Source organism: Lycium ferocissimum, chromosome 4, assembly GCF_029784015.1.
Source record: "Lycium ferocissimum isolate CSIRO_LF1 chromosome 4, AGI_CSIRO_Lferr_CH_V1, whole genome shotgun sequence".
Taxonomy (NCBI): Eukaryota; Viridiplantae; Streptophyta; class Magnoliopsida; order Solanales; family Solanaceae; genus Lycium; species Lycium ferocissimum.
The window spans coordinates 30,640,530-30,655,171 of record NC_081345.1 but is presented as its reverse complement, the minus strand read 5'-3'; the positions used below and the strand labels follow the sequence as shown (position 1 = coordinate 30,655,171).

Here is a 14,642-nt window from a genome sequence, read left to right as displayed (position 1 = left end):
GGAAGGTCCACAATGAGGAGCGAGTAGGGTTTATGTTGAGCAAAAGTAGATTAGGAGAGGGAGCAAAAAATTTTAGATTAAAAAGGAAAAGGGAGAAATTAATGAGCAGTTAATACAGAGTAAAAAAAGATAGTGAAAGAAATCAGAAACTGATTTGAAAAGCACGAAATTAGGGGAGATGGGAGTTAGAAACGTATATTTAGGAAAAGGGGAGAGAGAGAAAGTGTACAAACCTAAAAATAGGGGTGTGGGGAGTGGTAAGTTAATTGGTAGAAAAGTGGGTAGCTATAAGTTGTAAAAATATAATATTATAGCTACTAAACTTAATTATTAAAAAGTATAGTTATGTTCCATAAATATGTAACATAGTAAGCTATGCCAAGTAAAAATTACTAAATTGAAATAAGAGAGCCCATAAGATTGCTTTCAGTCCATCTCTTTTTATCTATGATTGTTGTTTGCTATTCGCCTATCTACCAGTTGATTATTAAAAATGTTTTTCTTCGTGGGAATAAAAACTGCGTGTATTTATTTGTCCAATGTATTCATCATGTGCAAGATAAATATCTTCTCCTGCCAACCTGATTTTGCAGATTTTAAATTAGTTAAAGAGTAGGCACACTGGAAGGACAGCAATCGTAAACTAGAGGCGTAGGCAGCGTTTTTTAACCAAAATCAGTGCCTTTACCTTAGTCATCCACCATATGCTACTACATGTTACGTGTGTCTATGACTTGTGCTTTACTCTTCCTTGACATTCAAAGCTTGTGCAAACGAATATATAGCACTGCAAATGCGAGTGTCCCACGCGTGTTGTCTCCTTCCTCAGCAAAATGAGCCATGTCAGAGTTGAAAAAAGAAAGTAGATTATACAGAAAGGATGTTTATTCAGCAAAGATTTACTAAGTTTTTTTGTTTGTTTTTGACAATTAAAGAAGCTTGTATTAATTACGAGTAACACATTACAAAGCCAAGACCAACTAATAACCAGCTGTCCTTCTAAAGAAATAGTAGTAATTTTCACACTAGAAGTGCAATTCAATAGACTAAAAGGAGGTTATTTCTCTATTTTTTTTAATTTACTATATCGGATTTGCTTAGAAGATTTACATATTATTTTATGTCATTCTAATTTGATAGTGTAAAAGAATTTATATATCTCTTGACTTCAATAAGCACAAGTTAAACTTATTCATCAAATATGAAGAACGTATTAGTACTAGCCCCCTTTTCATTTGGGTATTGTTACTCCTCAGTCCCCATACACGAAGTAGAGAATAAGATAAGTCCAACCCCAGTGAATTGACAAGTCCAACAAATTAGCCCAACTCTTTTCTCTTCCCACAACTTTACATAAAATCACCAGCAGGCAGCTGATTAGATTACTTTGAACTTGTAGGAAGGAGAAGTCCAATTGCCATGGTCCAAGTTGATTTAAGTAGTATTAAAAGTTGTTTGATTTTTTTTTATATAGTATTTTTTAAATTGAGTTATTAGGAGTCAGCAAGCTGCGAGGCCAGTAGTCAAACCAAAGAAATTCTATATATCCTTTTTTCCATTGGATTGATCCCCCTAAAACTACTTGCTCCACTTGCAGGTGGGTTCATCATACCAAAAGACTTACACAAATAGCTACCTTTTAATGGCTTCTAACTAGTTATAGCTACAAGTTGAAGATTTACAATTCGTAGCTGCTTTTTGCTGTATTTCAGTTGTATTTCGCATTTTTGAAATACAGTGAAATATAAATAAATATAAAAATACAAAACACGTTAGAGTAAATTTAGGCTCTATTTTTGGAACATATTTTTAAAAAAATTCTAAGAGAAAAATAAGCTATATTTTTGGAACATAATATTCTTTTCCTTTTTAAATAGTAAGCAAATTAAATCAACCATATTTCACACAAATCACTGAAGAGTAAAATCAGGCCCTATTTATGGAACAGTTTTTTATTAAAAAAAATTATGGGATTCAATTTAAAACTTCCCATAAATCACGCAAAACAGTTATTCTTCCATAAAAGCTCACAAATCTCTCTCAACTTTTATCACAATCAAAACTTTTTGAATTCAAAAATCACTAAAGATCCAAAAACTTCCAAATACAGAAAAATATACACTGAAATATAATGAAATATGGTTAATTGTTTAAGAAATATAAAGTTGTAGTATGCGTATAGACAATGGAATACAATGAAATATATCAGAAATTGTTTCATAAATTAGAAATACAAAATGCAGAAATACATTGAAATATAACGAAATACAAAAGTCGTGAAAACGAAGTGTAGTAAAAATAGGCTCTATATTTGGAACATTCACTATATTTACAACAAAAAAAGATAAATACATTGAAATATAGCGAAATAATATCCGAAATACACCGAAATATATGGAAAATTAAATATCTTGTTTGTTAATACACAAAGAATACACCGAAATATACTAAAACATTTTATCAAACACTTGATAGGCATGAAAGCTCCACAACTCTCATCAATGGTGTTCTAATGGGAAAGAAGCGAGTCATCTCAGATTGCTACAAAAAGAACGTTATCCGGAGATAAAGACTTTCAATTGGACTAGTTAATAAACTTCACTCTGTCGTCCTTCCCCGTTGTTAGAGCTCTTTTTTTCACTCCTTCGTCGACCATGGCTTCACTACCACTGGTAGTTGTGCTCATTGCTCTGTCTTTCTCCATTTCTCTCGCAAAACCGTAGTGTATTCTTCAACAAGATTCAATCAAAAATAAAACTTTTTTTCTTTTTCCCATTTGTTGCCAGTTGCTTTTCTTGTAAGCCACTCATTTTTCCTTATATCAACTTCATCTTTTTACAACTTTCATGTTGTTTCCATTAAAGCTTTCGCGTATCCCATTTTAGCCATTTCCCACGAGAACTCTTTTTTTCTCACAGAAAAGCAATACCCAAACGTCGACCATGGCTTCACTTCGTCGTCGACCATGGCTGCTGCTACTACTGTAGGATTCTTCTGATTTGTAAGAGAAAATAAGATCTAGGGTAGGTGATGGAACAGAGAGAGAAAGAGGGGTGAGGGAGAAAATAAATTTGGTAGGTGAAAGAAAATCAATTTAAAGGATTAGGAGATGGAACGGAGAGAGAAAGAGGGGTGAGGGAGAAAAAATATTTGATAGGTGAGAAAAATATTTGAAAAAAAAGATTGTGGGTAAGTAGAGAGAGATACCTTATTTTTAGGGAAATCTGGCTGCATTCAAAAACAAGCTATAGATGGTAATTTGATAAATAATTAAGCTACCAAATATAATTAAAAATAAAGATAGCTATTACTAATAAATAAGCCTTAGAGGTAGTTATAGGAGGTAAATTTTCCAATCTTATTAGCAAATTGTTGGGCTTTTGGGCCTTCTCCCCTTCCTATATTTATGGATTAAAAAATGATATTTTTGGACCTAGTCAATATTTTTGTAAAGCCCACTAGTGACCTATTTTAGGTCTGAAATCCATTTTGAAGTGAATAAAGAGGGAAAAAAATAACGGAAAAGGGCCAATTATGCCCCTGTACTATCGAAGAAGGGTTAAATATACCCTTCATTATATTTTGGGTCCAAATATACCCCTACCATTATACTTTGGGTTCAAATATACTCCTTCACAGTTAAAGTTAACCCCAATCCTACATGGCATTATTATTTTAATAAAATAATTATTATGTGGTATGTCACCTCACTTACAAACTCAATTTTAACCCTCTCCTCTCTATTTGCTTCCACCCCACCTCCCCTTACTTATGCCCTGGTTAATTAAATGCTAAAGAATGACAATCAGATTAATCAAATCAAAAGTCCATATCACCGTTAAAAGTAGTACTATAATAAAAGGAAGTCATAAATATACTAATATTAAGATCTTTTTTATAATCATGTCAAGCTTTGTCCTTAATAAAATCAATCGAAAAAGATTGGCTCTCTATGAATAGATAGAGATAAAACATATACCGTGGGTTAAAATTTAGCAGCCCAAAGGTGAGTTTTTGAGATCTTGAGTACCATTTTTTTTGTAATTATTGGCAGTTAAAGTGAAAATTTGGATGTGGGGTTCTAAGTTTTCACACATCTGTATTCACATGTGCTTTTGGCTATTCAAGAACTGAAAAAGATTGCATCTTTTGCCCTGTAGATGGTGGGTTTTTTACATTTCTGGTAATTTTTACTTTTTTGGGGTGTTTCTGTTTCTGAAAAAGATTGAATCTTTTCCCCTGTACACATCATTCATCATGCCGAAAAAATAATAAACAATCGCAATGAAAGAGATGTCAAATGCATTATAAATTGATAGAGGGACAACAAATCAAAATCCAATTGATTCAAAGCTAAGACTTTAGCATTAATGTTGTGCATTTGAATTTTCTATGACTTAAGAATGGAAGGTCTTCTTCAGTCCTTGGTATATTTAATCAATGGTGGTGGGCATAAGGATGGTAGTAGTAGACGGGAAGGTGGGGTTGAAGAAGATAGGGAGGGGAGGGGTAAAATTGGGTTTGTAAGTGAGGTAGCATGCCACATAATATTTATTTTATTAAAATAATAATGCCATGTAGGATTGGGTCAACTTTAACTGTGAAGGGGTATATTTGAACCCAAAGTATAGCGGCAGGGGTATATTTGGACCCAAAGTATAACGAAGGGTATATTTGACTCTTTTCCGATAGTACAGGGATATATTTGGCCCTTTTCCGAAAAAATAATTGTATCTTTGCTCTAGAAATTTTTCTTTACAATCAGACTGCTTCAAATTACGTTTTCCAATTCGTTAATCGTTGAATCGAGCTTAAATTTGAAGTGGAAATTCTCAACATTCTATTCTTCAATTTGAACGATGAAGATCAGATTTTGAGGTTTGTAGCTTAAGTTTCTGAGCCATGAACAATAGCTTGTTTCTGCGGTGATTTCTCTCATTTCTTTCATTGTTTTGTTGTTACTGTTGTTGCTATGTTGCTCCTTGTGGGCATTGATATTATGACTTTTTTTGGGGAACGATTATACTCTTTTGTTGATATATTGGAGCTTTTTGGGCCGGGAGTCCCTTGATTTTTACATTTCACGTTGAAAAGGTTTTTCCATGTAAACATTTAATTTTAATCTCTTGCGTTTGATTTGTTTTTTCCAATCCATATTTGTTTGTTTGGTATTATAGCTGATGACTCCTTTCTATGCTTATGTATGAGGTCTCCTCTTGCTTCAAATAGATTGGGAAAAATTTAGATTGAATATTTGTTTAGCTTCACCTTTTATAGTGCAATATTTAGTAATTCTTTCTCCCAAATAGCAAATATTACCAATTGCCTATCTTTTACATGATGTATTGCTGTCTTGAGTTGATCAGTTTGAAGTTTGAACAAAAACAAAAACCAAATACACATGTTTGAAAGAACCACACATATATATATATATATACCAACTTAATTCTCATAGGATATGCATGGGTGATTCTCCCTTTAATTTCTGAGAGCCAAAAGGACAAATGCTAATTATTCCCTTCCATATATATCTACTCTTTTATTAAAGGGCAACTTACTGTATTTGAACGTATTTCATATGTATTTGGCTGTAAGAAGAATAATGTGGTTGGCTGGGTTCGAACCTAGGCGGGCAGGGGGAGAGCCCACACCCTAAACTCCTCCAGTCACGGTTGTTTGATGTATTTTGTTATAGCTATGAATGGTAATTTATAAATCACTATAGCTACTAAATATAAATAAATTAAAAGATAGTTAATATCAATAATTACCTCTTCGAGATAGTTATGCGAAATAATTATTCCTTTATTAAAACGCGCTATGTTTATCTCTATGCTTTATCTTATAACACCATACCATCGCAAAATCTTTTATATGATCTTATTTTGTGACACGATCTATAAGTGTCCCAAGAAAGCATAGCTAGCTAGCTAGCTACTATACAATGAGATGCATAAAATAAAGAGTAGAAAAAGTCCCCTAACTAGGTGCAGATACAGAAATAGTAGTAAAAGAAGGCAAAATAAGAGCCTATATATGTACATGCAGGCCAATATGAGTACTTCTTTAATTAATCAGCATTTCAACAGTAATAAGCTTGTGCTTTGAGCTGCATATATACACCATTATCAAAAGTAATTAGTCAATTTAGTAAAGTATGGTATACGAAATTTATTTATAAGCTAATTTAACAACTCTAAGCATGAGTAACAAATTGAGAAGGCAGCTAAAATGTACGTACCAAATCCGGTGACCTCCGAGCTCTTCATCAACCTAAGCCTCTTGCAAGATTCAACAAACATTCTGTCAAAGAAAATGGATCATAATTAAGAAAAGGTCAATCGCAAGAAATTAAACTAAACTCACTTAAGAGCCAGGAAAAAGATAAAATAAATTTAGCTTATTTACACTGCCAATAGGAATAAATATTTTTTATCCTATCAATTCGTCTAACCTATTGGAAAAGTTACTTTCTTTAATATAATTGTTCAAATTATTAACCTCACTTATTATGAACAATTGCTTATAATTATTTTTAGGCAAGCTGACAGTGTAAGATGTAAAACATACTTCCAGGGAACGTCTCCAAGTAGCATCCAGTCCCCATCTTTGTCTTCATAAGTTGGCAACAATTCCACACCATTAATTGTAGGGACTATAAGCTTCCTCTCATTTAGAAAGTTACCTGTTTAAAAGTTACTATTTCTCTTAAAAGAAAGCCTCAAGAATCAAATTCATGAGAAGCTGTTAAAGATTGAATACTTACAAATAGTTAGGCAAGTAAACAATTTTGGCAGAGCATTTAGCAGCTGGTCATAGCTTGTGTACATTTCCAAGTCAACTTTTCTCAAGTAGGGAGCTCCATCTACTGCCACCTTCACGTACTTCTTTGCTACCTTGATCCTCTGTGATCTCACTGGTGGCCATCCAACTACTTGTGTCCTAATATATTTTTGAAAATATAGTGAAAAATTAAGCACGCTACTCTTTCGTTAAAAAGAACAAAAAAGCATGTTTACAGTTACAATTTACACAACCATGCATCGATCCAAGGACTGTACTTCTTGAACCTAGCTATTCGCCTTATTACTTTACATGTGATTAACCAATACAAATAAAAAAAGGAAGGAAATAAATAGATAACATAGAATTTTTGATGTATTAAGTACTTATACATTGACAATGTTACTAATTTTACAATATGATGAGCCTCAGGTTATAAAAACTTATTCTAGGAGGTCAAAATAAACAATTGCAAAACTTAGTAACTGTCACAGTTACTCATGTACTAGGGTGGTTTTTCTGGAGAAAAAGGGGCAGGACAGTTTCAAAAAAATATTCAGAGAAGTATTTTCAGAAAAAAGGGAATCCTTTAGGAGAGTCTAGCCTCTCGAATGTCTAGAAGTATCAAATCTGTGTAATCTCATTATTAGGTATTGTGTAACTGAATGTCGTTCATGTCTTAGGTTGTAATTTAAGGTGTTAGCAGTGTTTAAGTGGTTGTTTTCAGATTTCTTGTTGTAATATCAGTGTATCTAGTGTAAAACATCAGTATTTGTTCCTTTATTTACTGTTCCACGCAGAAAAGTCTATCAAATTTTGTATAAGAGAGGTAACGTTCCGGCATGGTGAGTAAAATGCGGGGACGAGTTGAACAAGTCCAAACTAATTTGACAGGGGTAAGAGAAGATGTCAGAAAACTGGAACGATTGTTTCAAGAAATGAGAGTCTCTTGCCAGAATTGAACCACAAGGGCAAACTGTAATGGCAGAACCATCCGCTTCTCAAACCAGATCTGCAAGGGAAGCAATGTTAACTTCAACAGGGAAAAAGATGGGAAGAATTCGAAAACTACAACTACCGGTTTTCGAAGGAAAGGACCCTTTGGGATGGATTTTAAAGTGGAACGATACTTTGCAGTGAATGACGTTTCTGAAGCAGAAAGATTACAGGCAACCGGTGTTTGTTTGGAAGGAAAAGCCTTAAATTGGTATTATTAGTTAGAGTCTAGACAATTATATCAACCTGGGAAGTCTTCAAAAAAGAGTTGCTCAACCGATTTCATCATTCCCAAAAGAGAAACCAGTATGCCGTCTTTATGGGGGCTAAAGCAGGTCACCACTGTTCCATCATTTCGTGAAGAATTTGAGAAAGTGTCAGCGTCTATGAAGGAAGAGTCTGATGGGTTCTTATCTAGGGTGTTTTTGAATGGTCTTAAGGAAGAAATTCGATCAGAAGTGATGCTTCTACGGGCTCAAACATTGAGGGAGATAATGTAGATGGCTCAAAAGGTGGAGGATCGAAATTCTATTTTGGAGCAAGTTCAAGGGTTCAAATCTAAACTGGCAGTTCAAGCAATAAACAAGTTGTGTTTAGAACCAATTACTCTTGGGTCACAAACATACTTGAAGCATATGGATCAATCCAGAGCAGCAGGACACAACGTTGATTCGCAAATGAAAATTGTAGCAAAATCAACTGGTTTTAATGCGTCTTCTTCAGTAAAATTCGAGGGACAATTCAGAAGGTTGTCTGATTCATAAAATGCCGAAAAAAGAGAGTTAAGGTTATGTTTCATATGTGATGGAAAATTTGGCCCTAACCATTGTTGTAAAAATAGGCAACTGAACCTTTTGTTTGTTTCAGAGGCATCTAACACAGATGAAAAGAAAACAGAAGAATTCTTCGTAGTTGCAAGAGATGATGTAGACGAAGGAGAACAAAAGGCTACTATGATAGTGTTGAATATGAATTCAGTAGTGAGCCTTACAGGAGGAAAAACTATGGAATTTGTGGGACAAATGGACAGCGGATCTACCCATACTTTTTTATCTTCCGCGCTTGCTCATCACTCGTATTTACCTATTGAGAAGACCAACAGATTTGAAGTGACAATTGGTAATGGTCAACAGGTTGATGGGAATGAAGTATGCAAAGGGGTGTGGTTAGATGTGTAAGGCGTACAAATTCACCGACATTATTTTTTGTTTGACTTGGGTGGAACTGACGTGGTGTTGGGGATGAAATGGCTAGCCACTTTGGATGAGATGAGTGTAAACTAGAAACTTCTCAACATGAAATTAAAGATGCAGGAAGATTGGTGTCGCTTCGAGGGGATCCAGCTATGGTTCAAACAAGAGATAGTGTATTGTTAGAGATATGAATAATACATTAGAAATTAAATAAGGGATTCTTGATTGAGTTGAATCACGTAACAGCAAATGAAGGCGAAACAATTACAACATCAAAGGAGATCGAGGACTTGTTATCTGATTACCCAAAAGTATGCGCCCAAGCTTCGAGTCCACCGTACGTTTCTCGGTGAGTTCTTTGGATGCTATTACTATTCAAATACGGAAAAACGCCATAACATTCGTCATTTGTGGAATCGATATCCTCATTCTAAAAAAGCTGAGATTGAGCGTTTAGTCCAGGAGATGTTGGATGCTGGAATAATTAGGTCTAGTACTAGTCCATATTCTAGTCCGGTGTTACTCGTTAAGAAAAAGGACGGAAGTTGGCATTTTTGTGTTGATTACCGAGCTCCCAATGACATCAAAGTTCCTGATAACTTTCCAATACCATGCATTGATGAGTTACTGGATGAGTTAGGGGGAGCCACCATATTTACCAAGTTGGATCTCAAGTCAGGTTATCATCAGATTCGCATTCAAATAGAAGAAGAAGTGAAAACGGCCTTCCGCACCCATGAGGGACGTTATGAGTTTATGGTCATGCCATTTTGCTTGACCAATGCACCCTCGACTTTTCAGTCATTGATGAATGATATTTTCAGGGAACATTTGTAGAATTTATTTTTGTGTTCTTTGATAATATTTTGATTTACAGTAGAAAGACTATGCTTCTCATCTTGAACATCTGAAGATTGCTTTAGATATTTTCAAACAGAACCAGCTGGTAATCAACGAGAAAAATGCACTTAAACTGGAATATTTGGGTCATATCATCTTCGATGAAGGAGTGCGATAAAATCCTTCCAAGATTGAGAGTATGATATCTTGGCCAGTTTTTAGAGCTATCAAGTCATTGCGGGGATTTTTAGGACTCGTAGGATATACTTACGAATTAAGCGAAAGTTTGTCAAAGATTATGGTAAGATTACATATTGCCCCTTTAATGATTATTAAAGAAAGATGTTTTTTTTGTTAGGAGAACAAGCTCAACAAGTATTTGAAGCATTGAAGTTGGCGATCACTCAAGTGTCTGCTTAGCGATGCCGGACTTTTCTCAGCCATTTATAATTAAAACTGACCAAAAAACGCTTAAATTTTTGCTGGAATGGAGAGTTATGGGTGAGAATCAACAGAAATGGGTTTCCAAACTCATGGGTTATAAGTTTGAGATCAAGTACAAATCGGGTACTGAAAATAGAGTAGTTGATGCGCTGTCAAGAAGCGGGGAATCTGCAGAGTTATATGCATTTTCAACTTGGAAATATCATGACAAGGAGAAATGAGACCAAGAAATACAACGAGACACCAAAATGGCTTCTATTTTGCAAAAGCTAATTTCAAGATTACTAGTAGATGACAACTACAACTTGAAGAATGGATGTCTACTATTCAAAGAACGCTTGGTTTTGCCAAAAGGATCATCTCGAATACCTGGGCCATTGAAAGAGTTCTATTCCTCTCCTATAAGAGGCCATTCAGGGTATCTTCGCACATATAAAAGGCTGTCCGAGAATATCTATTGGGAAAGAGGGATGTATTGCCAGGTGTGAAATTAGTCAAAAGAACAAGTGTCAAACTTTGAGTCCCGTGGGGTTACTCCACCCGTTACCTATACCTCATCATGTATAAGAGGATGTAAATATGAACTTCATTACTAGCCTTATTCCTAAATCCAATAGGTTTGATACTATATTGGCTGTGGTGGATTGTCTTACTAAGTACGCACATTTTATTCCACTTTCATACCCTTTTAATGCTAAAAATGTGGCTGATGTTTTCATTAAGGAAGTGGTTAAATTACATGGATTTCCTAAATCTATTGTGTCTGATCGTGACTGTGTGTTCATAAGCCAATTTTGGAGGGAATTGTTCAAAATAACAGGTACTACCTTATCTTTATAACTCTTCCTACTATCTGGAGACCGATGGACAAACAAAAGTGGTGAATAGGAGTTTGGAGACATATCTTCGTTGCATGGCAGGAGAAAATCCTAAGCAATGGTCTCACTGGTTATCTTGGGTTGAGTATTGGTTTAATACATCCTTTAACTGATCTGCAGGTATGACACCCTTTAAAGCATTATATGGGAGGGATCCACCATCAAGTTTTGACATGGATGACAACGCAATGGAAGATGTGAATAAGTAGGTGCACACTAAAAATCTGATCTTGACCAAACTCAAATATCATCTGGTACAAGCACAACAAAGAATGAAGAATCAAGCTGATCGACATCATAGAGAAGTGATTTTTGAGATTGGTGAAATGGTATATCTCAAACTTCGGCCCTACAAACTACATTCTTTAGCTAAGAAGATTAATGAAAAACTCAGTCCCAGCTTTTATGGCCTTTCAAGATTCCGAAAAAGCTTGGTCCCGTAGCTTATCAGTTGGAGTTGCCCGTTGGAACACGCATTCATTCAATGTTTCATATTTCAAAATTGAGAAAATGCTTGCTACTAACTACTACTGCTCAAAACCTACCTCTATTTCTTACGCAAGATTTGGAGCTTCAAGTTGAGCCTAAAGTAGTAAGGCAGACCAGGAAGCTAATCAATGGTAAGTGGGAAGTTTTAATCAAGTGGAAGAACCTGGCAGAATTTGAGAATACTTAGGAGGACTATGCTATCATCGATCTACAATTTCCTGACTTTTACCTTGAGGAAAGGGTGACTCTTATAGGGGAGGGTAATGATGAGCCTCAGGTTATAAAAACTTATTCTAGGAGGCCAAAATAAACAATTGAAAAACTTAGTTACTCATGTACTAGGGTGATTTTTCTGGAGAAAAAGGGGCAGGACAGCTTCAAAAAGATATTCAGAGAAGTATTTTCAGAAAAAAGGGAATCATTTAGGAGAGTCTAGCCTCTCGAATGTCTATAAGTATCAAATCTGTGTAATCTCATTATTATGCACTGTATAACTGAATTTTAGGTTGTAATTTAAGGTCTTAGCAGTGTTTGAGTGGTGAGTTTTCAGATTTCTTGTTGTAATATCAGTGTATCTAGTGTAAAACATCAGTATTTGTTCCTTTATTTACTGTTCTACGCAGAAAAGTCACAATACTAGCACCCTCCCTCTGTTTCAATTTATGTGCGTTATTTTCCTTTTTACTTTGTTTAAAAAAGACTTCCACTTTCTATATTTGGTAATTCTCCAATTCACATGATATATCCAAGGCTAGAAGAGTACTCAAAGTGTATTTTAGTACATTACACACATTTTAAATTTAAGACCGCCAGTTTCTACTGTCCCATTTATTTTCTTAAATTCCATGTCCAATCAAATTACTAGTCATTACACTAGGATACATAAAATCAAACGAAGGAAATATTATTTTTTTAGATTAAAAATCTCATGTGTTATGATACATATGAAGTTAAACTTAGTACTATTTGATTAGGGAACTTACTGTGCGGAATGTTTGGTTCCACTGGAGATTTCATCTTCATAGCTTTTATCATGAGGATTTCTTGCAGTAAAGGTACCGAGGCTCAACTCAATAGCTTCGTCGGGCAGTGAGAATCCACGTTTTATACCACATATTTGCTTTCTTGATAAGCCCAGTGTGAGCTCAGTTTCCTCGAGACTCAGGCTGGAGGTATCAAATTTCATCTTAATACTGTATGTACGTATTTTGTGAAAGGGAAGAATGGGCTAAGAAAGGTGTTGGGCGTGATGTTTGGCTATTGTATAAGCTTTGGATTAATGTGGAAGAAGGCTATCATTAATTAATTAGACCATTCTCCTCTTAACACGTCTACACAGATGTGCGGTACCTTTTGGTTCATGCCATTAATTGAGGGACGTAAATGATGGGAAAGCATGCATCTCCATTTTGATTAAGTATTTACTTTCATTTTGGGGGTCCATGTAGGCTTTTCTCTTCTTTTAATTAAGTCGTTTGCTATTTTCTTATTTAAGGGGTTCACTTTTTACTCTATACCAAGCGCGCTAAATACTTTGCACGATCGATAAAATTGTTTAAAAGTAAATGTAAATATGTGTTTACTAGCTATATGTATATCGAGTATAACGAGCTACACCGATATTAAAGTGGTAAGTTTATAAGCTGACTGACGAAGAAGACCGTGAGAGCATTAGTTTACTTTTGTATCCCTTTGTAAATTGATTTTTGGTTTTATACTATTTTTTCTTCAAAGAGTTTTTATCTTATCGATAAGAAAGTTGAAAAAATTACAAAAGAAACCTTTTAGGATGTTTTTTTTAATTCAAATTGTAAGCAGCTATGTTCACTCGTTTTCATTGAGAGTAGCTGCACTTTTGCTTATATTTGATTGAATTTTATATACCGTCACAAAAAAAAATTCGTAAAGCAATACTCTAATTTATCGAAAACTCTCTAGAGAGAGCTTGGTGGAACTTATGAAATGCTATAAACGTATAATATATTATCTTAATTTGAAAGAGAAAAAAGAATAACCGTGGTGGAGGACTTGGATTATATGTGCCCATTGCATGTCTTTGCTTGCGCAGTTTAGCCATGCTATGAGTGGTTTTGTTTTTGAATTAATTATTAATCTTCAAAATTAATTTAATTGACTAATAATCATGATTCGTGTAGGACGAATTTGCAGAAAAAAGAAAGAGTAGAACGCTGTCTATTAACAGGGACAGTATAGTACGATTTATTTTTATTCACATTGGTGATGCTGAGAAGGTGATAAATATATGTAAATGTTTTTTTCTTTGAGTTTGGATTTAACTTTAATAATCCTATAATAGATGGATTTTTTTTTTTTTTTTAGGGAAAAGGGTCATATTACCCCTCTACTATGTGAAAAGGTCACATTTACCCTCCGTTATAGTATCGGTACAAATATACCCCTGACGTTATATAAGTGGTTCAAATATACCCCTCTTCCGTTAGGTTGTCCAAGGTGAAGTTTACTCCCACGTGGCATTGAAATTTTGGTGAGGCGGACACCACGTGACATGCCACCTCATAGCCCCAACCTCTTTACACCCCCCTCCCCCCCAAAACCACTTCTTCTTCCACCAGTAACACCTCCTCCCCTCCACCACCATTGCAACCATCAAGACCACCATGACCATCACCATTTTCACCGTCTTCCCTTTCACTGTTTCACACAGCCACGACTCTCTCCGAAAAGGATTATCAGTCAGCTTTAGTTGAAGCTGTAAAATTTTACGTTGCACAAATCATAGAGGCCTCAAGACCGTCAAAATTTGATTTTGTTGTTTTGCCCTTCAAGAAATGAAACAAAATTCAACCTTCCCAGACGTATTGAGAACATAATCACTAACTCTGTTCTAATAACAAGGATTCATCTCTAGTTATGATTCATTATGGATTTCGGATATTCCTTTTCTTTCTAATTAGAATCTCATTTTGGAATTTGACACTAAAGCTGACTGCACCGGAATGAAGGATGCTTCAAAGATTTAGAGTTTCTGGTGGTTAAA

General features: G+C 34.9%; 1 protein-coding gene and 1 long non-coding RNA gene across 3 annotated transcripts; one reads left to right on the top strand and one right to left on the bottom strand.

Moving 5' to 3' along the window:
* The first annotated feature begins 4,724 nt into the window (after nucleotides 1-4,724).
* On the top strand, nucleotides 4,725-12,165 carry LOC132052241 (uncharacterized). Its single transcript, XR_009413964.1, has 2 exons — nucleotides 4,725-4,878; nucleotides 10,171-12,165. It is a non-coding gene; the product is annotated as an uncharacterized LOC132052241 (long non-coding RNA).
* On the bottom strand, nucleotides 5,785-12,973 carry LOC132052239 (auxin-responsive protein IAA1-like). 2 transcript variants are annotated; one of them, XM_059443680.1, is made up of 5 exons: nucleotides 12,607-12,970; nucleotides 6,767-6,942; nucleotides 6,571-6,685; nucleotides 6,242-6,303; nucleotides 5,785-6,109 (listed from the first exon to the last, which is right to left on the bottom strand). In XM_059443680.1, the coding sequence occupies exons 1-5, from the start codon at nucleotides 12,807-12,809 to the stop codon at nucleotides 6,075-6,077; spliced, it is 591 nt and encodes a 196-aa protein (XP_059299663.1). In that variant the 5' UTR covers nucleotides 12,810-12,970; the 3' UTR covers nucleotides 5,785-6,074. The 2 variants fall into 2 exon arrangements, with proteins under 2 accessions (XP_059299663.1, XP_059299662.1); XM_059443679.1 differs by having other exon boundaries at nucleotides 5,785-6,303; nucleotides 12,607-12,973.
* Nucleotides 12,974-14,642: the final 1,669 nt, after the last annotated feature.

What these genes read in the sequence shown, in the direction of transcription:
- LOC132052239 (XM_059443679.1), bottom strand. Translation starts at nt 12,809, where the DNA reads ATGAAATTTGATACCTCCAGCCTGAGTCTCGAGGAAACTGAGCTCACA. An exon ending in GGAACCAAACATTCCGCACA is followed by an intron (nt 6,943 to 12,606) that starts GTAAGTTCCCTA and finishes AAAATATATTAG; the next exon opens with GACACAAGTAGTTGGATGGC. An exon ending in CTTGGAGACGTTCCCTGGAA is followed by an intron (nt 6,304 to 6,570) that starts GTATGTTTTACA and finishes TTTCTTTGACAG; the next exon opens with AATGTTTGTTGAATCTTGCA.